At 40.7% G+C, this 25,194-nt stretch overlaps 3 protein-coding genes across 4 annotated transcripts; 2 read left to right on the top strand and 1 right to left on the bottom strand.

The window, feature by feature from the left end:
• The first annotated feature begins 4,939 nt into the window (after nucleotides 1-4,939).
• On the top strand, nucleotides 4,940-10,195 carry LOC139655007 (small cell adhesion glycoprotein-like). Its single transcript, XM_071532301.1, has 6 exons — nucleotides 4,940-5,157; nucleotides 5,595-5,639; nucleotides 6,213-6,272; nucleotides 6,420-6,473; nucleotides 6,712-6,759; nucleotides 6,836-10,195. Exons 2-6 carry the CDS (start codon nucleotides 5,615-5,617, stop codon nucleotides 7,006-7,008), a joined length of 360 nt encoding a protein of 119 aa, XP_071388402.1. The 5' UTR covers nucleotides 4,940-5,157; nucleotides 5,595-5,614; the 3' UTR covers nucleotides 7,009-10,195.
• Nucleotides 9,482-12,708, bottom strand: dazap2 (DAZ associated protein 2). The gene is made up of 4 exons (XM_071532300.1): nucleotides 12,585-12,708; nucleotides 11,510-11,628; nucleotides 11,133-11,381; nucleotides 9,482-10,916 (listed from the first exon to the last, which is right to left on the bottom strand). Exons 1-4 carry the CDS (start codon nucleotides 12,595-12,597, stop codon nucleotides 10,788-10,790), a joined length of 510 nt encoding a protein of 169 aa, XP_071388401.1. The 5' UTR covers nucleotides 12,598-12,708; the 3' UTR covers nucleotides 9,482-10,787.
• Nucleotides 12,709-14,329: 1,621 nt separating this feature from the next.
• On the top strand, nucleotides 14,330-24,780 carry pou6f1 (POU class 6 homeobox 1). Of its 2 annotated transcripts, none has more exons than XM_071532295.1 (12): nucleotides 14,330-14,620; nucleotides 15,361-15,453; nucleotides 16,012-16,056; nucleotides 16,508-16,685; nucleotides 16,842-16,978; nucleotides 17,566-17,791; nucleotides 18,722-18,975; nucleotides 19,112-19,237; nucleotides 20,129-20,362; nucleotides 20,641-20,773; nucleotides 20,858-21,026; nucleotides 22,851-24,780. In XM_071532295.1, the coding sequence occupies exons 2-12, from the start codon at nucleotides 15,400-15,402 to the stop codon at nucleotides 23,194-23,196; spliced, it is 1,902 nt and encodes a 633-aa protein (XP_071388396.1). In that variant the 5' UTR covers nucleotides 14,330-14,620; nucleotides 15,361-15,399; the 3' UTR covers nucleotides 23,197-24,780. The 2 variants fall into 2 exon arrangements, with proteins under 2 accessions (XP_071388396.1, XP_071388398.1); XM_071532297.1 differs by having other exon boundaries at nucleotides 14,591-14,620; nucleotides 15,977-16,056.
• The last annotated feature ends 414 nt before the right edge of the window (nucleotides 24,781-25,194 follow it).

Here is a 25,194-nt window from a genome sequence, read left to right as displayed (position 1 = left end):
TGCAGTAAACTTTGATATAAGGTTTGTGTTTTTTTCATGCATGACTCACGTTGCACGATCTGGCTCATACTGCCATTAGTTGTGTTTCTTTGTTCCTTTTTTCTGTATTTGAGTGAGAGTTTCATGAACCTGTGTGTGCTGTGTTGATTTTGACAGAAGTGACGATTGATGCGGAGGAGAGTGAAGGCATCAGCAGCACAAGAGGAAAAATATGGAGAGACAGCAACATTGAAATGTTTGTAACAGCTATGATGTTAGAGCTTTGCTGATTAATAACATACTGTTGCTGTTATTTTTCTTTGGTTATTTATCTTTTATTGAAATCAGTTGTACATATACCTTTGGGTAACACTTCATTTGCTTACGGTAGTTGTGTAATAACTGTCGTAATTACATTTCAAAAATAGAGCAATATGTAAATGCTGGGTGATTATGGCATTGTTGAAATTTTTGGGTTAGTCATCATCCCACCCATTGTTTAGTTTGCATTCTGCAGTTACATTTGGGTCACAATCAGAGTAATTATTTTGTGTGTGCAGTGCTAAAATAAATGCACTAATAGCCTTACATTGTATGGAAATTTAATCACGATGGTCACTGTATATATATCCATGTATTAACAGCTGATGTACTGTCTTATTCAGCTCCAGAAGGATCTGTCCTACACTCCACTCTCATTCTGGCTTTGACCAAAAGACTTAAACTAAACATACAGTAAATCTTATTTTATTTTGTAGCCACTTTTGTAGGCAGGCATTCCTCTGAGTTCCAGTTTTTTTACACACTTCAGTTTTAACATTTCACTGAACTGAAATAACAGTTCAGTGAAATGTTTCTTAATCTCTTGTTTTTATCATCTTTAGTTTTAAGTAGGTATAATAACTTTGATCCCTACTACTCAAAAGGGAAACTGTGCTGTTGATCAAGTGTGCAGAAAGACAGAGCATTGTCTAGTTCTGAACAGTGCTAAGTCTAAAATGATTTCATTTTTCTGTAATGATTAAACATTTTTGAATGACTAATACCATTTCAAGGTAATTAGCTTTATTTAATAATTTACATTTGATGAAAATTGACAGTCTTTTATGGCTATGATAAATAGGAATGAATATTAATTGTGAACACAAAAAATCAATTAATAAAAAGTGTAGATAATTTAAAACATCGTGTCGATAGTTGCTTTTTTTTCGCTTCTCTGTCGGTAAAGGTCTAATATAACACTTCCATGGTGATGGTGTGTGTGTGTGTGTGTGTGTGTGGAGGGTAATAAGGGCAGAAAAAGAGAGGAACAAAAACAAAGAGCACTCACTCAGCCCATATTTCCGGGTGCCGCAAACGTCATCGTGACAGCTGTGAGATACGGCCCTCTGTTGCAGATATCACATGTTATAAAACATCTAAGGTTTATTTGGACCACATTATATAAAAGCCGACTATACTGTTAACATCCAGAGCTAAAATGTCGGCTTTTCAGGTCTGTACCACATCGGTAGCCATGGTAACGGGTGGCTGTGCTCATGCTGCATTCATGTCATATAGGAAATACTAGTTCATACCCGGGGATGCGCGCGCCATAACTACGTGCAGACTTCCGGGGATGCGCGCGCCACAACTCCGCGCAGACTTGCTAAAAATGCGCATAAACAGCGTAAATTTGGGAAAATGGAAAAATCAGCTTCGTCAGTCCTTGCCTATGGCAATGCTCAATGCCTATGTGCAGTTTCAGATTGATTGGCCAACCCATTGAGGAGCAAAATGGATGCAGACAGACAGACAGACAGACAGACGGACAGAGTTTTCCGTAGTGGAGTGAGGCGACTGACTTCATTGGAATAAGGCATTACCAACCTCCTTAGTTCTGGCTCCAGTCTGTAACACTGTGACCGGGCATCATTGCTGAATACAACTGAGACTTTTCATAAACTGCAGGGCCCAGAGACACTCCGGCTAATTGTGCAGAGGATGAAGTAAATGTAGAGTAGCGTAGCAGCTCCACTTCCATGTTTGAGTTTGACAACAGCATTTACATTGCAGAACCACACAAACAAGTCATATCTTAAAACCATAAAAACAATTATAGATCCGATACAGCTTGCCTATATTTTTTCTAAAACACTGTCTCTGTCCAGCTGTCTTAAATCCTCTGCATACAATGTTGACTGTAGTGACACTTACAATTCTCTACAGAAATAAAACAATACAGGCAGCGCATTATTTTATATTTTTTTTATTTGGGGATGTGCATGGGGATGATGGGTTTAAAATGGGTGTTAGGGTGTGTGTGTGTGTGTGTGTGTGTGGGGGGGGGGGGGGTTGTAAACGAGAGCACAGGTGTCAATGTGCTCAGGCTCTTGGCTAGAGCTAATTTAGGAAAAGTCGGAGTTGTCGGGGGACTCCATCTCCTCCTGTTTCTCCTTTGTCTTCTCCTCCCGTTTTGGGGTCAGGAGCTTCACAAATCTTCTGAACTTGGAAGGCTTCCTGGGGGCCTCTTTCTCCATGTCACAGACCTTGAGCTTCATGGCCTGCTCCTCCATGTTTTTGTTGAGAACCTCCTTCTCATCCTTCTCTGTCTTGAGCTTGATTGAAAGCTCCTGGATATGCAAATCTTTCTCCTTCTGGAGCATCTTCAGAGTCGCCATTTCTTGGACGAGGCCCTCCTTCTCCTCCTAGTGCTTGGCCTGCTCATGGTGGCTGTGGAGCTTTTCTTTAAGCCCATCCATTTCTGGGTGGAGGACCTCCTTCTCCCTCTTCTCATTCTTAAGCTCAGTGGCCTGCTGGCATGTAGTGACGGCCATCTGTTTGTGCTGAAGTCTGGGTTGCTCCAGTTTTTGGTGGAGAACGTCCTTCTCCTTCTGCTCTGCCTTAAGCTTAGCAGCCATGTCATTTGTGGAGAGGGCCATGTTTCTCTGGCTGTGCTCCATTTCCTGGCGAAGGCCTTTATTGTCCAACTCACAGGCCTCAAGCTTGATGGCCTGCTCCTCGTTTTCCTTGCAGAAGGTCTTCATCATGACCTTGCAAGCCTCAAGCTTGATGGCCTGCTCCTCCAGTTCTTGACGGAGGTCACCGTTCTCTGCCTCGCAGGCCTCAAACTTGATCTTCTGCTCCTCTTTTCCACTTTTTTGCGGAGGATTTCATTCTCAGCCTCACAAGCCTTAAACTTGTGAGGCTGCTCCTCAATGTCTTGGCAGAGGGCTTCCTTTTCGGCCTTGCAGGCCTCGAACTCCATGGCTAGCTTGTAGGGTTCCCAAGCCTGCCTATGGGTTCCTCCTATTGGCTCCTCCTATTGGCCACTCCTCCCTATGAAGAGATCTGCTAATAACTGTCTGGTTCCTTTCTCTGTTCTCTGTCTGGCAGCCACTTTTCGGTAAATGTGGTCTTAAATTGTTTAGTAAATGTTCTAGTTTTAACAGGAAATTATAGCAAATGTAGACTGTAGCTATATATTGGATTGTTCAGTTTACATTTGTTTTTATAAAACTGTGTAGACTAGATTGCGTCTTAGTGAGGCTGCCTGTTAAGCAGTTCTCGTATCTTGTTTTTGATGGTGACATATCAAAATAGGTATGGGCAAATACAATTTTCCGTTAATACAAAGAATACAGATTTGTGAAATATGGATTCGGGGTTAGGCTGTTTAATTTAGGTTAGGCTACTCAGTGCTTGTTAATGTAGCTAAGCATACTAATGCAAGATGTTTGGCTAGCCAAGAAGACAAATGCTAATGTGAAGTTTGAGCCGTAAGAAGTCAGAGGCGAAAGCCTGTGTTTCCTGTTGTCTGTTCAAAGAAATGACGGCAGGCTTGTTTCCCATGTCATAGGTTTATTTGTGGCGCTCTGCCACAATATCTGCACGAGCCACAAAATCAAAAGTTGGTCAGTATATAGAAATTGATCTAAAGCGATCTGTAAGGCTGCGCGTCACGTTATGTTTTCTGTCACACCAGAGACTGATCTCACCGGCGCTCACAGCTGCTGCTTGTGAACTCCAAAGCGGAGTGAAAAAGCCAAAGCAGCCTCCGTATTTTTACGCACAGCCATTACGCACGGCACCGCTACATTTTGTTGATCACACAGAAGTGCTTGTAAACTCACCGTGCGCACACACACACACACACACACACACACACACACACACACACACACACACACACACACACACACAGAACATAACGTGATGCACAGCATTACAGATTGCTTTAGATCAGTTTCTATATACTGACCAACTTTTGATTTCTTTGACATTTTGACATTTCTTTGAACAGACAACAGGAAACACAGGCTTTCACCTCTGACCTATGACAGTTCCTGTTTACCACCCCTCCCCCTTATTTGATGGACAGCCTGCAGCTCCTCCTACAAACCCTATTGTTCTGAAGAACCATGAAGGTTCAGGGCTTCTGGAAGTTTGTTTTGGTTCTCAGAAGCAGTTCTGAGGAAGCATATCCAGGTCTTTATGTGGAACGAACAGGTGTTCTCTGGATGTAGGTAATAGCTGAGTCGAAGTGAGACAATGCATGGAAAATCTTTGTAAATATACTTTAAGATACAGTCAAAAACAGGAGTTCAGCAAACAAAAATGTCCAAGGCACTCTGTCTCATTGTGAAAACTAAAATGCCTTCATTTCACATGATAAGGACAGATTAACAACATTGCACCAGTGTGCTGTGGCCTAGTCTGGCCTTCATCAGGGAACAATGCACAGTGCAGGACAATGGCATAGGAGGCAATGGTTTAAATCTTTTAATTTTTAACTTTTGCAGTCAGAGTGTCTTTTTTTAGCTGGGAACTAGCTTTTGGACAGACCTCCCGTGAACTGTCTTATTCCGGATGGGCCAATTTTTTAGCTATCGAGTGACTCATCTTCTTAATAGACGATCTTCGGTGTAAACCAAACACTCCGGTTCGTTTTTTTGGGGGAGGAAGGGGAGGAAAAGGAGGGGCGGAAATCGAGAGCGTGCGCATGACTCACGAGCGCTGGGGAAAAAAGCACATTGCATCTCCTACACTCAGTTTCATTCGTTTTGAAAGAGTCATACACAGTTTCAGTTTAAAACTTGAGACAGTTTCTTCGTTTTCGCCGCCATACAAGTTCGTTTAGTCTCTGGGAAAAAGTTAGAAGTGTGTTAGAGACTTGAGACGGTCGCCCGCTGCGCCCAGGTAAGTGTGTGCTCACACAACAGCTGTGATGAACAATGTCCGGCTGCTGGGTGTTTGGAAATCATATGAGTAGTTCACCCGAAAAGTTAGCTCCTTTATGCTTTTTGCTTCGCTTTTTTTGTCTCAAAGCAAGTTTAAAGTTTATATCTTCAAGAGGAAGTGAGACTAGTAAAGCGTATTTCAATAAAAGGTCAGGCCAACCGGTTTACTTATCAGTGAGTGAGACAAAGAGAGACAGCTGATAAATGTGGTATGATGGCATTAACGATGGGAGAAAACAAAAGAAGCAATTTTAAAAGTTTAACAATAGGTGGAATAAAGCTTGTCTAACATTTAGGCTGCTTTCACATTAGCTTCATTGTGGAAATGTTGTCTTCCAATAGGTGGAAGTTCACTGTTTTTGTTTTCGCATCCTTATCTCTGCTTCTCTCGCATAGTGAATTAGCTGACATTCACCATGACCTCCAGTCCAGCCATGAATGGTGAGTACATTAGCACATTATATGAAATGAATTCAGCTAAGCTCTTACTTGTAAACTGTAAACCTACCCCATTGCAATTTGTGTGCTGACACAAAATCCCATGATTGAGACCCAATAAAAAGAAATTACTGCAGAAGGGTTACACAATTTAAAAAAATTTTTTTTTGGTCGGGTACAGGGAGTTTAGGCTTGGTGTGCAAATGTGCCACTGACAAATTCTGATTCTTGAAGTTGTTTTTTTTTATCAAAATCGTTGTGCAGTGAGTGAAACAGAAGGTGGTTTCAAGTTTTTGCATGTTGAATATGCTGCCTAGCCCTTTTAGTCAGACTGCAGGTTGTGTTCTCTGATTAAGACGTTGCGTCATAGTATATGGATTCGAAATCAAATAAGGGTTTGACAAGTTTGTTTCAGTTCCAGCCCTTGATAATCAGATTACCGTGTCACAACACTAAATATTCCCTCCTTGGAGAGAAACTATGCAGTTACACAAGCTGCTCCTAGCACACTATTGTGAAGATAGAAACTTACCCTTTATGCCATTTTTAACATATTTAACTGGTGTATTTTTACAGCATCAGAAATGGGATCTTTCACAACGCTTTCCACACATGCAAATATTACCCTGGCTGAAGGTAACTATACTCACATTTTCAAATCTGTTATGAGCGTACTAACCAGTTGCCTCGAAAGCCGAGTTGCAACTATAAGTATACTGATAACATCACCTTATTGTTTGTGTTCTATCACCAACATACTTACTGCTTGCTTTTCACCATCAGATATGGGGTCTTTAACATCACGTCCCACACAAGCAGACACCACCATGATCGAGGGTAACTCCTGTTCTCTAGCTCTTACATTTTCTATTACTAGCACACTAACCTCCTAAACTGCCTCCTAAAGCCAAAGGCTACATGGCCCAAGACTTTCCCATAATAATGATAAATGGCATTGTTTCTGTCCTCTAAAATGGTGTTCAGTTACAGACTCTCAGTAATTACCTGCTTACCTTGTCTATTACCTATTACCTCCAATTTGTTTAAAATTGATCTACTTGTTGTTTTTCCCCAGCGGTAACAACAGCGGTCCCCATGCACACAGACTCCACGGTTATTGGAGGTAACTTTCCTTACTTTTTTCTGAGGTTATCATGTCTCCAAACAGTCGTTTAAAACTGTTTTCTTTATCTCTCCAGTGGTTATCGTTCTGGTCCTGCTGACTGTAGCTGTTTTGGGCTTCCTGCTTTACCGGTATCTCTGCCACAACAAGGGCGACTACAGAACGACAGGGGAACCTGCTCCAGGAGAGGATCCCGACGACGACTGCAATGACCGGGCTACAAGCGAAAAGAAGGAATACTTTATATGAACTGGGTGGAAGACTTGCAGCAAAGAAGTGAGTGGACTGTAACAAAAATAGCAGTCTCTAGCAGACTGAGAAGAAATGGGCGTATGTGTGTTTTGAAGGATGCCCGCTGCATACTGGGCATAAAAAAATAAAACTTGTTTGAGATTTTGTGCTGTAAAATGTTCACAGGCACACAAGCATCGCCAAAGATTAGGTTATTACTGAAGGAAGTGTGCATATTGATGGATCCGGAACAGCTGACAGACAACAGGTGTGTCCAGATTTACACAGCCAGGCATGAAACAGGTGGTGGGATTTCCTAAAAATGTCCAGGTCACCATTATAGGATCTGTAATTACTCGGTAACAATCAAGAAGTGTGATTAGCAAGTCTGTCCTGCACTATTTATCAGCCATGTTTTACTTGTAATGTTTCTTTTAGGCGTATCTCTCATTACTTTATATTTATCCAAGCAAAATGTATACAGTGTGTATTCTGGTGCTGTTGGGGACTGTTACTTGTCTGTTAAGTTGCTTTTGAAATTGCAGTTTTACTATGCAAATGTTTTTTATAAGATGGTCAAAAACCATGTACTACTTCTTTTGATTACAGGGCAGCTAAATATTAGGCTATATTTGCTCTTACTGTGTCTTATTTTTTTTATATGATCCTTTGCCAGAGATTGTTACTGGGAAAACTGACTTCTCTAGTCAAGATAAAATATGGACGGCAATAAAACTTGTTTTTGAACTGGTGCCATTACACAGTGTGACAACTTACACAAAATTTGTTCTCTGCATTCCCACAATATTTTGTGAAATTTATTTTTAAAAGGGTGATGTCTCAGTCGTTATAGCGTCTTTATGTCATCAATAATGGTGCCCACAATCTGGCTGAATCTTAACTATGAATGGACACAATGCACAATGAATTTGAATGTTGTAGGAAATCAAGTCAACTTGTCATAAAAGTACACTTTAAACAGTTGGTTCACTTTGAGTATTACCATACATTTTCCAAACAAATGAGATTAAAATTAAAATATGAACATGAAGCATTTCAAATTTCCAAAATAACCTTTATTCTAAATTTTTCATTTTAAATTTTAAGTTTAGTATAAAAAAGTTAAGTGCACCTAAGTTCTTCTGCAAAGAATTCCATCTTTGACATGTCTCAGCAAACTGTAGTGACACTCATCTCCTTTAGTAATCTTAAAAGATAGAATGTGTACCAAAGTCCATCAAATCACTTTAGTACATATATCCATTTTACAAAATATTTTAAAGAGAATCCCTGAACTATAAATGTCCATAATCCTTCAACAAAGAGTATTCCATTCGCTGGCTGTGGTTGGCATGGCATCTACTGGTAAGCTATAGTTTACAGTACTTCATATTGCTGGGACTAAGCCACAATTATGTTGCTTTACAAACACAATCAGGGCTGAGAAAGAAAAAAAAGAATTAACATTTGTTTGAATCAATTTTAAGTTTTAATAGCTGTGGCCGCTTTTCCCAGCAAAGCTGTATGAAACAACAGCGTGTTTGTGAGAATGAATGCACATTGAGTCGTTAAAAAAAATGAAAACAAAAAATTTGATGTGTCAACCATGTCTGGTATGGTAACTGGTCATGTGTGTTGCCCAGAGGAAATGCATCTGATAAACAGGTTGCATACAACCAGGTTTCCAGACAGCTGGTCTCTTTGACCTGACCAAAGTAACACTGAAATAACATAAAATCCAGGTTGACAACAACAGCATTTGTTTTCTGCTGGCCACAGCTGTTAAAACTTGGTATGGTATGTCGGATACCCAGCGACACATGACGTTACAAGACACCAAAATGAAAAATATCTACAAGTATCAGTTGGTGGTATCCATACTGACCTACCTAATTTAACATATCTTATTTAAGTCTGTAAGATAACTTACTAAGTAAAGGTTCTAAAGTAGTTTAATTAGCAGCACAAAAATGTCTTGGAAATTAACAATTGTGGAGACAGTGATGTGCCCTTGTTGCAGAAGTTTGCATACACTTTCAGGCTACTGAACAATATGCCACATCTCAGCGTTACTTTAAAATGGACTTGGCTTGAGGAGCAAGTCATATTTTACAATCCTAAAATGTTCAAAAATTTCACAGCTTTCTTCAAAAGAAATGAAAACAAGACTTCAAAGAAAGAGTAGCCCCTTGCCTGCAACTTTTCAGATTTGCTTAGCAGTGCATTTCAGATAAAATTAAGTATTTAATCTTTAAAACTTATACATAGCAAAGGTGCAAAAGTATGTAAGAACTTAAAGAAGCAATTAATCTACATGAAGTGACCAACACCACGTTAAATTACTATTGCAATCATGTCAGATTGAAGGTCTAGGTACCAACAACTTCATAACTGCTTATTCAATGATATGTTTGCTTTTAAATTGCGACATTTCAAATTTCAAGTCACAACCAAACAGTGCATTATAGACCAGATCTTTGGTACAACCAGCTCATTGGTTATACTAACAAATTTATTACCCTAACTAAACATATAAATCACTTACATGTGGAAAAAAAACACTGAATATTTAAGAAATAAAGTCACCTCAACTCTCTTGAAAATGTTAAATGATGCTATCACAAGGGTGGCATTTTTCTACAGTGAATAAATACTTCAAACCCGTGAGCAGATGATACCAAATTATATGAAAAGACAGAGTGGAAACTGGTAGTTCTTGAAATCTGTACAATAAAACATTTAGTGTATTAACTCTGGGTATCCGACTGTGAAATAAAAACAACAACAACAACAAAAACAAGCCAAAATGTTACACCAACCACTCCTTTCCGCTCAACTCACTATTTGGATTTACTTTAAATTTCTTTCCTTTAAGTTTACTGAAGTTAATTTGCTTTAAATTAGGGCTATCGCCAGTGCTCTTTGGCACTTGACTATGTTCATCTACCAGTTGCCCAATAAGGTACAGTAAACCACTTTGGATATTGCATGTAATCATTTTTTATTATTTTGCTTAAATCTACTTAGCAATTGATTAAAAGGTAAGGAATTCATCAGATATTGGACAGTTCATTGTGCAACAAATTTGTCGTGGTATTTTGGATACTGTGCAAAACACAAGACATGATATTCTAGCTCAGGGCATCCAAGTTTTTTTTTTTTTTGTTCAGCTAAAATGTAATTTCTATAATGATCATTATATTAACACAGACTTATTACACAGCTATTCATGTAACTACGCTAATAGTAACAGTTTTTCAAAAAGACAGGTGGAGATGGCCCCCCTTTTCCTTTTGAGCTTTAACTGCAACTTCATAACTGCATTCCATTGTAACCATAAAGCAGCTAAAGTATATAATGCGGATTTGATATCTCACCATTTCATTTACCTAGTTTATACATGTACAAGAACATCTAAATGCAAATTGTCATCCATTTGCTTCACTTGAACAAATATAGATATCAGAACCTGAAAGAGGTAAAATCTGGAATGACCAAAGAGGCTGGGCTCAATGAAGAATTATGGAATGAGCTCTATGACTTGGAACAGATTTGCTTTTGTCCTCTCCAGGCAGTGGTATCCATCAATTGTGATATTTAATCTCTCGGTCAGAAGTGGAGTACTGTACCTTTCATGAGGGCTCTAAAGTATTACATTCTGTTAGGTGATATCAGTATCGTGGCATGGCCAAGCAGCCTGAAGAGGGAGGCGTATGGGACGGGGGAAGGGGAAGGGCATCATTTGGAATAGGGACACGGTTTAGGCATGAAGGAGGAGTTGAGGAGAATGGTTGCTGTTACCAGATGGTATAACCTCCACTGGAGCCACCCAGGAAGAAGTTATTCTTGCGCTGTGCCATTACAACATTGGCACCCTGCATGGCAGCCAGCTGAGCTGCGTTGGGGGGGTGTCCAGGAGGAGGGGGCTGGAGCACGATTGGAGAAGGGGAGAAATAAGCATCAACATGAATATAACTCTGATCAACTGCCCAAATGTGTTTGAACAAGAACTGACATTTTTTCCTCCAGACATACAAAGGACAATTATTTTGTCAATCTGGGGCAAAGGCAGTATTGAGTGTCATCTTATTGACTGCAATCAATTTGGCTCCTTGAAATCATTTAACTGAGCGGATACTCACTGGGATGGAGACACTGCTGCTCGCTCCGAAGCGTGCTCCAGCATCAAAGCCTCCCTCCACCATCACTGTTGAACCAGGGGGGTACACAGCTCCCATGGGATAGTAGGCCATGGGGACATTCTGGCCCACCGGCCCAACAGGCATTGGTGCCTGCATGGGCATGAACATCTGAGCACCGGGGTATGGAGAGGACATCTGAGGCACCTGACCGGGCACCTGAGGTGGAAGCACAAATCTGGGCTGGTATATCTGCGGAAACAGAGATGGAAAGAGGAGTTTAGATATGCTTGAATTATGACCGTGGTGTTTGAATAGAGTGGGTGAGTACGATTTGTGTCATTGCACAAGTATAATGTTGTAGTTGATGTTGAACTTACCTCAGAATATGCAGGTGGTGCATCTGTGTAGGGAGGTGCCTGAGGAGACATTTGCATAGCAGGGGGGTATATAGGTGCGGTGCTCTGTTGAGGGTACACAGCTTGCTGTGGATATGAACCTGCAAAACAGCATTTTACCTTAAAAGGGATGTCCAGTCATACTATTGCTCATTTCAAAATAGTCTTGGGGTACCAATGCCACTCAAATTTGTTAAAAAAAAAAATTTAAATGTTAAAATAATTTAAATACAATTAGTAAATTATTACAAATATTAACAATTATTTACAATTATATAAAATTATTATTAGTATTCTGTTTGACAGAAATCCCAGGTTTAGTGAGTGTCTTGGCGTGTCTTTTGTGGTACAGTTTTGTGAAATATAGTTGTTATTTTAATGGCCTAAAACAAATGGATTTTAATAGGCATGCATTTTTTTTTCTCAGAAATAACAACAATGCATGTGACAAAGGACAAGACAAAGATGGCGTGTTTACTGTCAGAATACAGGAAAATTCATGACAGCTTCAGCAGGAAGAGAAACATCTAGCCTCCGAACAATGGACGGCAGTAGTATTTCCATGATTGACTGTACACAACTCTCGCAGTTGTTGACCAGTGATTCAGACAATCGGTATACGAATTATTGATACTATCTTAGATTCCCATGCTTGGGGCAGGTGAGACGAGAGGAAAAGGTAAAGGCCAAAAAAGTCAAATAAACGTCAGCTTTGTTATTGAGGTTTGGAGTGGATGAGTGATGTTAGCTTATGGTAAATATGTTGGTTGGCCACTAGCTGGTTTAATATTATATGGTATAGTAATGTAAGGTGAAAGCGATATATCAGGCTTTCGTTATTAATATGATATTCGATAATAAACCAAACCAAAAGAGCTCGTCCAAGCTCAACGTGTTTGATAAGATACAGCCTAGCAAACAGACGCTAGTTTATTGTCATGTACGTAGACGTTAAGTCCGCTTTAGCTGGCCACAACGACAGACCTTGATTTAGCCAAAACGTCAGCTTGAATAACTAACAGCTGGCTAATTACATATACAATGACTAGAGAAATACCTTTATTGTTCATTGTTCTGATTTGATCCGTAGGCTGATGAATAAAAGATTAAACGGAGGTCCGGGTATCTTTTCACGGCCTTGTGACAGGTTACAGTTCACTTCCTTGTTTTTCAGCTTGTTGTGGTGGAAGTGGTTACGTCACTCGTTCTCAGTCTATGGTTCTCACGCACTGCGTGTTCTAAGCGCGCGCGCCCCCTATAGGTAGAAATGCCGTGGAGTTCCAGGCGAAAGGAAAGGAAGGAGTTCTCACCTCTGACTCCGATTCAGTCTGGCATCACTTATTTTCAGTTTGAGTGAAACGCATATCATAATACAAGTATTCTCATTGACATATCTTTCTTTTTCTATTGTGGGAAATCTGCACAACCATAAACATTTGACTTGACTTGACCCAAAACGCACCCGATAACATCCTGTGAGTCTTTGTCTCCTTGGTAAAGCCCGTTTTGAAAATGCCAAAGAATTGCATAATGTCATATCATGGATTTTAATTGTCATACAGTTTTTTTCTCTCCAAATAACAGCAAAATATGCAACAGAGGACAAGACAAAAATGTTGTGTTTACTGTCAGAATACAGGAAAAGTTATGCAGTCTCTATACGATGTCTGTGTTCTCCTACTTTGCAGATGCATCCTTCGTTTTTAAGTTTCTAAGTAGGCTACTGCTACCCTTCTCTGCCATATATAGTACATTGAAATGTAATGAGTATTGAGTATATAGTATAGGTCAATTGTTACTCACCATACAATATTGCACAATTTATTGCCTAAAATACGTTAGTATTGTTTTACAGTGATGATACAGAGCAACAACGGGATACAAAACGAAATATGTGAAATTTTGCAGCACAACTGAAATGCGAAAAATCTAAATTGTATGTATGTAGGAGGCTGGTATGGGCATTTTTTTTTCAACATGTCTACGATAATCAGAGATTGCTATGTTTGCAGTTTATTTCCATCACTGAACTCAACATTAAACATAAACACACACAGGAAATGGGCAACACTATGCAAAGACAGGGATAATTGAAATGGGCAAAAATCGTCTTAGAAAAAGTGTAGTACTGACAGTACTAGATCAGACACCTGTTATCAATGGGTGTGCATTGCAAATCATTAAGCTACTAAATATATTTTCCCCTCTATGTTAAACTTACAACATACGTTTTTCTGACCATGAAGCCCAAAGGATAAGCTGAACTCTGACTTGTCACGCAAGATACATTGTATTGTACTTTGTACACTGAATGTTGTCTTTTCCTGGTAAGGGCTGTGGAAAATGTTGTTGCAGAATTTCCAACGGATAGGCTACTACTCTTGGTGCATGTTGGGATGAAGGTGATCACTCAGATTCATTATGAAGCTGATTGGACACTTTCAAAAATGTACACCACACTAACTATGCAGAACCATCACTGCAGTTGGTCCTCATGTGTTATTTGCATAATTCTGTAGGCTACTTATTCATAGAAACATTCATGTCATCGGTTTGAATTCTTTCATTTTATCAATATAGAACAACGAGCAATAAGAAAGCTATTAGCGTAGCTGCGCAGTTCAACGTTAGCAGAGGTTATTTAACGGAGTCAATGCTTCATTCCAGTCCCAGTGAAGCAGCTTTTATAAAGGTGCACTTCCCCTTTAAGAGAACCATGGCTCCTCTCAAGTCGAGACAGACATTTTTCAATGCAAGATTTTTTTCTTGCATAAATTATGTTCATGACGTAGTGCAAAAGGCCAATTTTGGTGTAATTTTGCCCGACTTTACAGCACAAATACGATTTTGTGAGACACCTCAAGGATTTTTGATGATCTGAACTGTTGTAGAAAGGGCGCCGTCATTAAATATTAAGAGAGAGAAGATCCTAACATTGCAAGCCTCCTTATCAATGCAAATACCTCTTTTGTGTGCAGTCACAGCGCCTGTCTGGGAGCTGAGATGAATTTTTAATTATGTGTGACTGAAACAAACTGTGACAAGGACCTTTATAAAAGGGGAGGATAAGAGAAAATAAGCTGCATCTACACGGTAAGTTGAATATAACAGCCGGGCTCTTTTCTAGCTTGCTATTCGCGCGTAGCAGCGAAATGGCGAGAGGAAATGAGTTTTGGTTAATATGCAATGTTCGTAATTAGCATAATTTATATATTTATGATAAAGAGAGGGAAATACATAATATTCGGTCTCTAGGCATGGGTCGAGATGATTTCTGTCGTCCATACTTGGTGGTAGCAGCTCGTCCCCAAAAGTGGCCGACGCGGCGAGACTTTTATTGGCCAGGATGGGGGTGGGGAGCCCATCAACACCCGCTGAAGTTTTGACAGATCTTCATTTCTAAGGGGACTTTGCAGCAGGAAAAGCATAACCGTATATCTTGTTTGACGTTTGACTCTTAATTTGCAGCCACTTTCATGTCCATGCTCGGCACGTTTCATCTCGTTCTCCGCAGCATTTTCAAGTGCAACAGAGGAGGCCTGTTTATAGGCCCCTCGAAACAGTCTGGTCCTGGTTTGACACAAAATAGCCATGAATAAAAAAAACAAAGTCCTCTCCATGTGGTTGTGCTTTACGCCGCCTTTGCCCAGGGAGCCCCAGCGATATGGGCTAACATGGGCTACCATCACAATAGACTCAACATTGTCTCTAAGTCTACCTCTGAAATGGGTGCAAAACAGAACAGCAGGGCTAGGTTTTCCAAGTATTCAGGTAGAAAATCAAGTGGAGATGTCTTTCACGGCTGGTTGTTTCACGAGTGTTTGTCCACCCAGAATGCCAGGAGGTTGGTGAGGGTGGTGGTGCGCTGAGCCATGAACTCCCAGGATCTCCCTGCCAAAGATGCCCCACTTACTGTCAATGAACAGGTACCACTTAACCCTCTGTCAAAACTCAGCGGAGAGCCTTCTCCTCCCACTACACCCACACTGAACACACCCATACCTCCGTAACTTAGGTTGTCTCCAAGTTCTCTGCTGTCATTTGCTGTTGTCACCCCCCATGTGCCAGCATACCATATCATAACGGAATGATTAACTCCACACAGCAATTCATTGAGATTGGTACACCTTCCCCGGTTTTTATCATCTATTAATACCTTCTGCTTTATGCCTGTGAGGATTACTGGTCTTTACACTGCCATGCTTAATGATTAATTGTGGTTTTCTCCTCTCTAGTGACATTCTGTGTAGACATAGTCAGCAAACAAAAGCAATGCTCTTCATGGTGAGGGGGGAGCTTTCAGAAAGCATTGCTTGAGCTGCTTGTTGGCTGATGCTCTCTTATCATTGTTTTGGTGTACTCATGCTCTTTCATTTGTGTCTCTTTTTTTTTTTTTGTTTCGGGTCATTGTGTCCTAACGTGTGTGCTCGGCTTCTCTGTTCTCCTTAGCCATTCACTGTCTGACTGCAGAAGTCTTTTTTCAGCCATTTAGTTCCTGCACTTTGAAATTCCCTGCCAAAGACAACCAGGTATGCATCCTATCTCTTCCTGCATTGTCTCTCTGCACCTTGTCCTCCAGCCAAGGTTGTCTTGCTGCCTCTCCTCTAGGTCTTTCATTATTGCATACCATGAATCATCTATTACTTTAAAAGCAGATGTACTGTGTGTGGGCAATAGGGTGACAGATAGATGCTCGGTGGGAAGTGATAAAGTACAGAAATAATCATTTTAACCCTTGGCTACTCTTTGTGACCCTTCAGGTAGTAAATCAAATGAGATTTTGACCACAATGAAAGCCTGTATTCACCATAGTTGTTTCGCGAACTAATAACACAATCATAACTGAGAGATATTGTTCTGCATCAGTCATACATCCATCATAAAATCAGTCTTTGAACAATAGCTTCCAAGGAGAATAGAGGAGACAGTTCACTGTGCATTCGACTTGGTCTTGACATTTTCCTCCCGACCACGACGCAGGTCATTGTGATGTCTGGCCATGAGACTATCCGTGTGCTAGAGGTCGAGGTCGATGCATGTCTTCCATCCTCAGTACATGATGGAAAGGCTGAGGAGGCAGGGAGTGTGGCCCCAGAGCAGCCGGAGGCCAGCAGCACGCAGGACGGCCCCACTGTACCCCACAGCACTGGGGGAATAGGTACATTCCTAACTGACTGTCCTGGGCTGTTTGTATTTGAAAGTCGAGTAGCTTACTACTCATACATGCATGACACTTTATCGTCAAATGTAACATGACAACAGTGACAAACAGTTAAAGTGTCAGTAGTAAGTAACTCTGGGTGTGCTTATCCAGTGCTGGGAGAGCAGCAGGTGGTGCCTGTGGAGGCTGCAGCCCCTGCTGTCCAAACTCTGGCTCCTGCTGTTCCCATCAGTGTGTCCCTGCCACAGCCCCAGGCCACCATGCCCATCACTGTACAAGGCTGTCCACAGGTATGACTACAAATGCACAGACTCTGTACACTTTCCATATGCCTCTTCAGTCATCAGGAGGAATATGTTGTTGTCACTGGATTGGTTGTCTCAGTTGTTTCCCTTTGTGGAAGCAGAGGTGCTGCAGAGATGGACAAGTGCTGCTAAACAACTGCAGATGTGACAACAGCTGTCTGCTCCTGAGAGGCTATTCATTCTGTACCTTTGACCATATATCTATACATTATCCAGTTTGGAGACTATGGGTACCTCGCACAAGACTCTCACCATTTAAAGATTATGTAGCTCAAGATGCCTTTTGATATAGGTGATATATTTACAAGCACAAGAGTCATTCTTTCTTTTCTGAGGCTGAAGTGTTGGCACAGAGCAGTTCTCTTAGGTAATGGGAGGTTAGCAGTCCTTGGAAAATAATGAATGTTTATGTCCAGAAAAGAAGGAGTTCACCTGTTTTCTTAAAGTGTATGTTTAACAATTACTATTGGTTGGCATAATGAAGAAGTAACCAATGGTAGTTGATTCTGCACATCCCTAAATTGTGACTGAAAGACATTTATTTTACCCTCATGACCTGTCCCCCACTGTAGGTGCTGACCCAGGAAAGCTTGGCTACTCTGATGACAGGGATGATGGCCCAGACAGGCTCCCTGGGCCAGCCCCTGCTCATCCCCCTCAGCATGGCAGGGTCCATCGGTGGCCAGGGGGGCCTGGCTGTGCTTACCCTCCCCACCACTAACGTAGCTACTCTCCCTGGGCTGGCAGCAGCTAGTACGGCTGGAAACCTCCTCAAACTGCCCTTAGCTGGCCTCCAAGGTAAGACACAAACTCCCTGTGTGTGTGTGTGTGTGTGTGTGTGTGTGTGTGTGTGTGTGTGTGTCTCATCGATTATCATGATGGATGTAAACACACAAAATCTGTTCCCTGTGCACTATAGAAAATGTGAGTTTCTGAAGAATGCCTGTGCTAAATTTCAAAGAAAAATTGCAAAAGTTTTTGCAGCCCTGTTGTCTTCAGAAATGCTTTGAGTCAAAAATGATACATCTGCTTTCTGCAAACACAAACTCAAACAAAATTCAAACAGATTTTTCAGATAGTCAGAGCGTGGAGCAGAGTTTTTACATGCAACTTTTAAGGTTATGAAAGTTGTATACTTGCTAGTAAATGTTTACTTAGGACTACCACTGTATGCCGAACCACATGGAAGTCAGGGGACTGGCTGAAGCTGTAGCCGGGTCAGAGTGAGACAGAGTGGGGATAAGAGAGCAGGAAATGGTGGGTGGCTCCCACAGTGTTTAGTTTTGGGCTAAATTAAGTTGCTATGAGTTTCTATGGTATAAAAATAAAGCATTAAGTATAATATGTGAAAAAATTAACATTACTATGTCTTTTGTTTTACAATGAAGAGCCATGAAGCCATAGTATTTACGTTGCGTGGTTTGAACTATTGATAGGAATGTCGGATTTTTTTTTTTTTTTTTTTTGGGGGCAAAAATGTTTTTTAGTCTCCCGCAGGTGTGACACTGGCTTAATTTTCATGAAAGTAAAAAAGGGTCTGCGCTTTAGAGGATGTTTTTCTCCCTCATAAAACACAACTTGCTGTGCACATCATGTTCTTTCGTAATATCTGTACCCTTTAAAATTGACCTTGAACATTTTGTATAAACATTTTTATGTTTTTTCTCACAATGAATAACTTCAATCCAGACCAAGTAACAGATTGTCTGCTCTTGAATTTTCCCCCAGCTGCAACCATCCTGAACTCGGTCCAGCCCCAGCTGCAGACCGCTGCACAGACAATGTTCCAGCCGCAGGCGGCCTCCCTACAGTCGATGCAGGCCGCGATGCAGCAGGTGACGTCTCAGCCGACGCAGGCGACCCAGGTTACCGCTGCTCAGGTGGCGGCAGCCCAGGTGACCGCAGCCACCACCACCGTCTCTCAGCCCAGCATATCTGTAGCAGCACTCCAGACTGCAGGACTCTCCATCAATCCTGCCATTGTAAGAACACCTTTGCAAGAATTACTTACTGTTACTGTTCATACATCCCTTCATAGTTTATATCTGACTTGAGAGTCATGTGATATTGTTTTTTGCCTGTGCTGTAGACATGTGTTGTGATCATTTTTCTTCTCAGATCAGTGCTGCTTCGCTGGGAGCACAGCCCCAGTTCCTCAGTTCCCTCTCCACTCCCATCATCACCAGTGCCATGTCCAATATGGCTGGCATCACCAGCCAGATTATCACAAATGCCCAGGGGCAGGTGGGTATCACAACATACTGCCATCCTTAAATGATTGTATTGGTTGATACAACATAATTTAGGTGTTGAGAGAAAAAAGAGACCCAAGGCACTTCCAAATAGGTTAGAAGGCTTTAATTCTATTTGGCTATTCATTTTGAAAGGTTTGGCCCTCATCAGGGTAAGGAAGCATTTCATTCAGGTGTCCTCATGGCTCAGTGGGTTTGGATATGTGCCATGTACTCAGTGTTTGAGTTTGGACTTGGCTCATTATCTTTGTCCTGTGCACTAGATATTTTCTAGTAGAGCAGAAATGCCATAAAAATATTCTGTTGGAAAATAGAACATCAGCCATCCTCAGCATAGTACTGTATCATTAGCCAATAAGATTATTGAATTTATAACTGGCCTGGTGGCAAAATGAATAATGCATGAGAATAAGTGTATAGGGCACCATTGGCATTTTTAGAAACCATTCATATTGATCAATAATCACACCCTCTCCAAGGACATTCAAAAGGTTTTCATGCTGGTGTTTCTGTTGTTGAGAAATTGGCATCAGCCTCCGGTTAACATTCATTAGCATTGCTATTGCAAGTCAATGGGGCATAAAGCAGTTTGTTTTATTGTCCTCTCAAACAGTTCTATTACTTACTCTTACCATTACTATTGCTTATGGAAGTAAGTAGAATAGCTTGCATGCAATCTTGAAAGACATAGTTTCATTCCAATTGACTTGCACTAGCATTGCCAACAAATTTCTAACAGAAGGTGCTAATTTCACAGAAACCAAAATACCGGCATTAAAGCTTCTTGAATGTCCTAAGAGTGGGTTTGGTAAGTGATCAGTAGGGCAGAGTTTTACATTTATTTACATACATTTCTCTTTCATTTGAATGATGTCGTTTAAAGGTCATAGGAACCCTCCCACTGTTGGTGAACCCAGCCTCTCTGGCTGGAGGCGCTGCGACTCCCACCCTCCCCCTCCAGGGCCTGCAGGTCCAGACTGTCACCCCACAGCTGCTTCTCAACACCCAGGGCCAGATCATCGCCACTCTAGGGAATGGACCCACTGCGGTCGCAACTTCTGCTGCAGTTCTGCCCAAGGCTGCAGCTCCTCCGGTGCTGTCCAAGCCAAGCACACAGGTAGATGACAGAAATCTGTTTGAATTTTGTTTGAGTTTGTGTTTGCAGAAAGGATTAAAGAATGTCTGCAGTTATCCATGTCAACTGATACAGCTGTTGTAATTACCCGATGACCACTGAATAGTCTGAATAGATTGGTAGATCATTGAATATTCCTGGAGATCATTGAAATTGACAAAATTTTGCCAAGTAGATCATTAAAAGTTTCATATAAAGTATTATTTACTGACTTATTTTTTGTCTGTAGATAAGTTTGACACACTGCCTCTCCCTCCCAGGCTTCGGTAACTGTCAGTCAATCAGCAGTTGTCATCGCCCCGCAGTCATCAGTAATGAAGACCGCCACCACACTCTCCTCCTCGGTCCCCATCACCTGTGGAGACATGGCAACAGTGGGCCAGCTTGTCAGCAGTATGTACACCTGCTTCTCCCTCTCCCAACATAGATCCATTTTAAGTAGGTAGATATTTTTAACTGGACTCTTCACAATTTTAGAACCCCAGCAAGCAGTCAGCAGCGAGGAGGGCATTAATCTGGAAGAAATTCGAGAGTTTGCCAAGAACTTCAAGATCCGTCGGCTCTCCTTGGGGCTTACTCAGACACAAGTGGGGCAGGCTCTGACTGCGACTGAGGGTCCGGCCTACAGCCAGTCTGCCATTTGCAGGTAAACTACACCCCCCCTTGCATATGGAAATGTTTTCCAATTCATGGAGGAAGTGCTCAAAGTACATTCATTTAAAAATAGTCATTTGTTTCTCTTTTTAAACACTACAATCTGCATAAACATGGTATTTCAAAGTAAGAGTAAACCAAAGTAAACTGGTATATTACACTTGGAAGGTAAGGGAGCAGTGATGCATCAGTGACAGGGTGCACACAGTGCATCCATTATGTGATCATTGACCACATTTACATGCACACAGAAAATGTGATTGTAATGCAGTTAAGACCAGAGGTGGGATGTAACAAAGTAAAAATACTTCATTACTGTACTTAAGTAAGACTTTCAAGTATCTGTACTTTACTCAAGTTTTTCTTTCACTCAAGACTTTTTCCTTTTACTCACTACATTTCAAAAGAAAAATCTGTACTTTCTACTCACTACATTTTCAAAACAGACTTGTTACTTTCGGGAACTCATCAACTGATTCTAAGAAAAATGTATTTTCAGCATCAGACAGCTTCCATCCCGGAAGCAGCTGATCAAGAGCCAAATGAGATTGGCTGCTTGTTCAGCAAAGTGACACCAAGAATTAGGGAAAGGGACAGAGAGAGAAGCAACACAAAGAAGAGAGAAGCAACAAGAGAGAGAATTAACGTTAGTGAATTCAGCTGCTAGGGTTCGGGTTAGTGATTTGAGCTGCAGACTCTTTCTCATCTGGGATTCAGAGGAACGCTCAACAGAAAACCAGTTCAGAACATTAGAAATGACTTTTTTAGAGAACGACTTTTATTTTTATACTTTCAGTAAATTTAAATCCACGTACTTTTATACTTTGACTTGAGTAAAGGATTTGAAATGATACTTCAACTTCTACCAGAGTATATTTTTAAATGAGTATTTGCACTTTTACTTGAGTAGGGAATTTGTGTACTTCTACCACCTCTGGTTAAGACAATAATGTGAGCATGCCAGGTCCAATATAAACACCATACTGTGATTATGCTCTTAGTTGGAGTAAGTGTAATCACAGTAACATGTGTAGTACTCTAATTGTACTTGCACTAACAGGGACCAGTCAGAACATGTGTACACTTTAATTGTGTGATGTGTATTTGTGCAGGTGTAGTTGGTGACAGAGCTCCTGTTGTTTCTTTCACGGGTGCCTAACTCAAAAAGACAAGACCTGCACATGTCATGTATGCTGGATTATTATGGGAGGTGTCACTTTATAGGATCATGCAAACGGCTTAATCGTGCTATTGTCTTACTCAGACTATTGGTGATAGTCGCATTATTGTGCGCATGGAAATGTAGTTACTGCTGATTAGATTAACTAGGCTATGGTAACTTTTATAAAGTCCTCAAATTAATGCATTTAACCTTTCCTTATCGGCTGCAAGGAAGGATAAACTGAGACGCAGTGGATTAATTTAGGTGCCTAATGACATTTCTATTGCTTAGGCTACAGCCTACGTGAAAATAAACAAGTAGTAGTATTAGGAACTGGCTAAATGGTTAAATCTTGTTTATTTCCCATGAATCAAAGAGATCTTATTGTAGCATTAAAACCTGGGCAGTAATGGAGTTAGTAAACAAAATAGTAACACATTTGGCAGTAGGTTGGTAATAAACAGGGCTACTTTGCTCAGCAGGCCAGTGCCCAAAATCTTTGAGTTACACACCTGCAAATTGGGCCTAGACCTTACCTGAATTTATGTGGATGGAAATGAATGATGTATTATCTCGATCATGAAATGGACATACATGCAGTATATTCCCATGATATAGTTCTGGATTAACTAAAATAATTTGTTTGTGCTGCAGGTTTGAAAAGCTGGATATCACCCCCAAGAGTGCTCAGAAGCTGAAGCCGGTGCTGGAGAGGTGGCTGGCTGAAGCTGAGTTGTGGAATCAGAAAGGCCAGCAGAACCTGATGGAGTTTGTTGGCGGAGAACCGTCGAAGAAACGCAAGCGACGCACAAGCTTCACACCGCAGGCAATAGAAGTCCTTAACACCTACTTTGAGAAGAACGCCCTGCCGACAGGCCAAGAGATTACGGAAATCGCAAGGGAGCTAAACTACGACCGCGAGGTTGTGCGAGTATGGTTCTGCAACCGGCGACAGACACTGAAAAACACCAGCAAGATCAATGTCTTTCAGGTGCAGTAGTGACCTCACTTGTGAGCTGGGGTAGTTCACCTGTGATCTGTCGCCCTTCTGGGAAGCTGAAGGGAGAATACAGTGAAACGGATGTAGATCGCATTGTAAATATAAACGGTTAACTCCATTAACTTTCAAAGAATATGAACTTTTGGAGAAAATGAAGGAAATGACACTTGAGTCTTATGAAAGAGTACTCAAAATGAGTTATTGCCGTTTTTAAGGTGTATGTGTGTACACTACTTCTGTGTGGTGGGTACTGAGTCAAACTGCATGGTCCTCTTTTATCATATACCGTGAAAATAAAATGTCATACTTTAAAACATTAGATGGACTTTGATACAAGTGGTTTTATACCCTTCTAAAACATTTTTAAGTGGCAATACATAGGTTTTTTGGCAAGTCATAGCTATGCTACTGTGGCACACTGGCTGACATTACTCTGATATTTGGATAATATGCTAGTGCCACCAAAGTAGCTCTGAAATTAGTAGCTGCTCATTCAGCTCTCCTGGTTTTATACTTGTTTCTGTTTAATGTGCTTATGATACTCTATGAGAGTATTGTGTGTTAGAGAAAAGGTTTCCTCTTTGTTCACCGTTGTGACTGTTCCCTTAATGGCCTGCCATTGCTTCTGCTGTTTTGTCTCAAGGCAGACCAAGTATATTTGTAAAATAAGAGCTTGGTTTGGCCTATAATGAAGTCAACTTAAAACCGTCTCACAACATTGCCTGATTCAGTAGTGCCAGACTTTTTGGATATTCTTACAGTAAGCTTAATAATAATCAGTCAAATTGGTTAATTTAATTAAACTGTTTGAGATAACTGTTCAGCCAAGAGGATAATGTGGCTTTCTGTTATGACTTTAATGTTGGATGACTAAGATCAGTTTCTGTTTGCACGTACAGTCTAGATTTACTTTGTAAGGGAACAAAAGTGAGGCGGTTCTCCTCCTTACCTCTGCCAGTCTTTCCAACAGTTCTTTGCACTTTAGTGACAGTGGGGAAAGAAAAAGGGTTGTGTTTGGTTTGTGCACATTGCCAGGTTTCAGTTAGGCTTGTAAGAGAATTTCTTTGTTTTTATTTTTCCTGAACAGCAAAAAGCTTTGCTTTGCAAAATGTAGCAAGTATTGGCAGAATTACAATCATCAAGATGACAAGCATCCTCTATCATTAAGGATAAGGTACTTTTTATGCAGATTAAATATAAAAGATGAACATTATGCATTATTCACACCTTTCAAAGATTTTCTTTGTGAATGTTATATGTTGAATGGTGCATTTTATAGTTTCACCTTATATTTGCCTTGTTAGAAGTAACAGTAGGCCTATTTTCCAATGGACATATAACCATAAAAAGTTATAAATATTAGACTTGCTTTAAAATAACACGTGTCATTCATTCATGTTCAATATTTTGGGAGACACAATATATTGCTCAATACTAAGTGACTGACTTCAATAGAGAAATGAAAAGCAAAATTTGAATAACAAGGCATCGGCTAGAGGGGTAAAGTAATTATAATGTTAGTATTTATAATATTTGAGTCTGTTAAGCGTTACATGTTATCTCAGTTCTTTGCGAGATATTGGAAAAACAAAATTTGAATACTTTTTGTCATTTTCTGTCAGATTAAATAAAATATAACTTTATTAATCATCCCATAGTGCTGTGTTGTTTTATAGATTTTTAACCTTTGAAGAAGGAAGGAGATATACATCAATTAAAGAGAAAATCCCTGTCGAGAAAATTGGAGAGAGGAGGTCATTCTTAGTTGACTAAACAAGACACTTCAGCTTATTGGGAAACATCACACAGGTTTTTGAGTGCCGCTGATGTGATTTAAAGAGAGAGACAGTTGGACAGCAGGTTCAAACCCTGTGCCGGCACACATCTGCCCTGCTGAGGTGCTCTTGAGCAAGTCACTGAATCCCAACCTGTTGATACTGGCTCTGGCCTCCCTGTGGAGGAGGCAAGTGAAAACAGAGTCTCTTTTAACATGGATCA

Source organism: Centroberyx affinis, unplaced genomic scaffold (assembly GCF_046629955.1).
Source record: "Centroberyx affinis isolate AG114_WGS23_722 - 3 ecotype Tasmania unplaced genomic scaffold, CSIRO-AGI_Caff_v1 ptg002184l_1, whole genome shotgun sequence".
Classification (NCBI taxonomy): domain Eukaryota; kingdom Metazoa; phylum Chordata; class Actinopteri; order Beryciformes; family Berycidae; genus Centroberyx; species Centroberyx affinis.
This window is presented reverse-complemented; position numbering and strand designations above follow the sequence as displayed.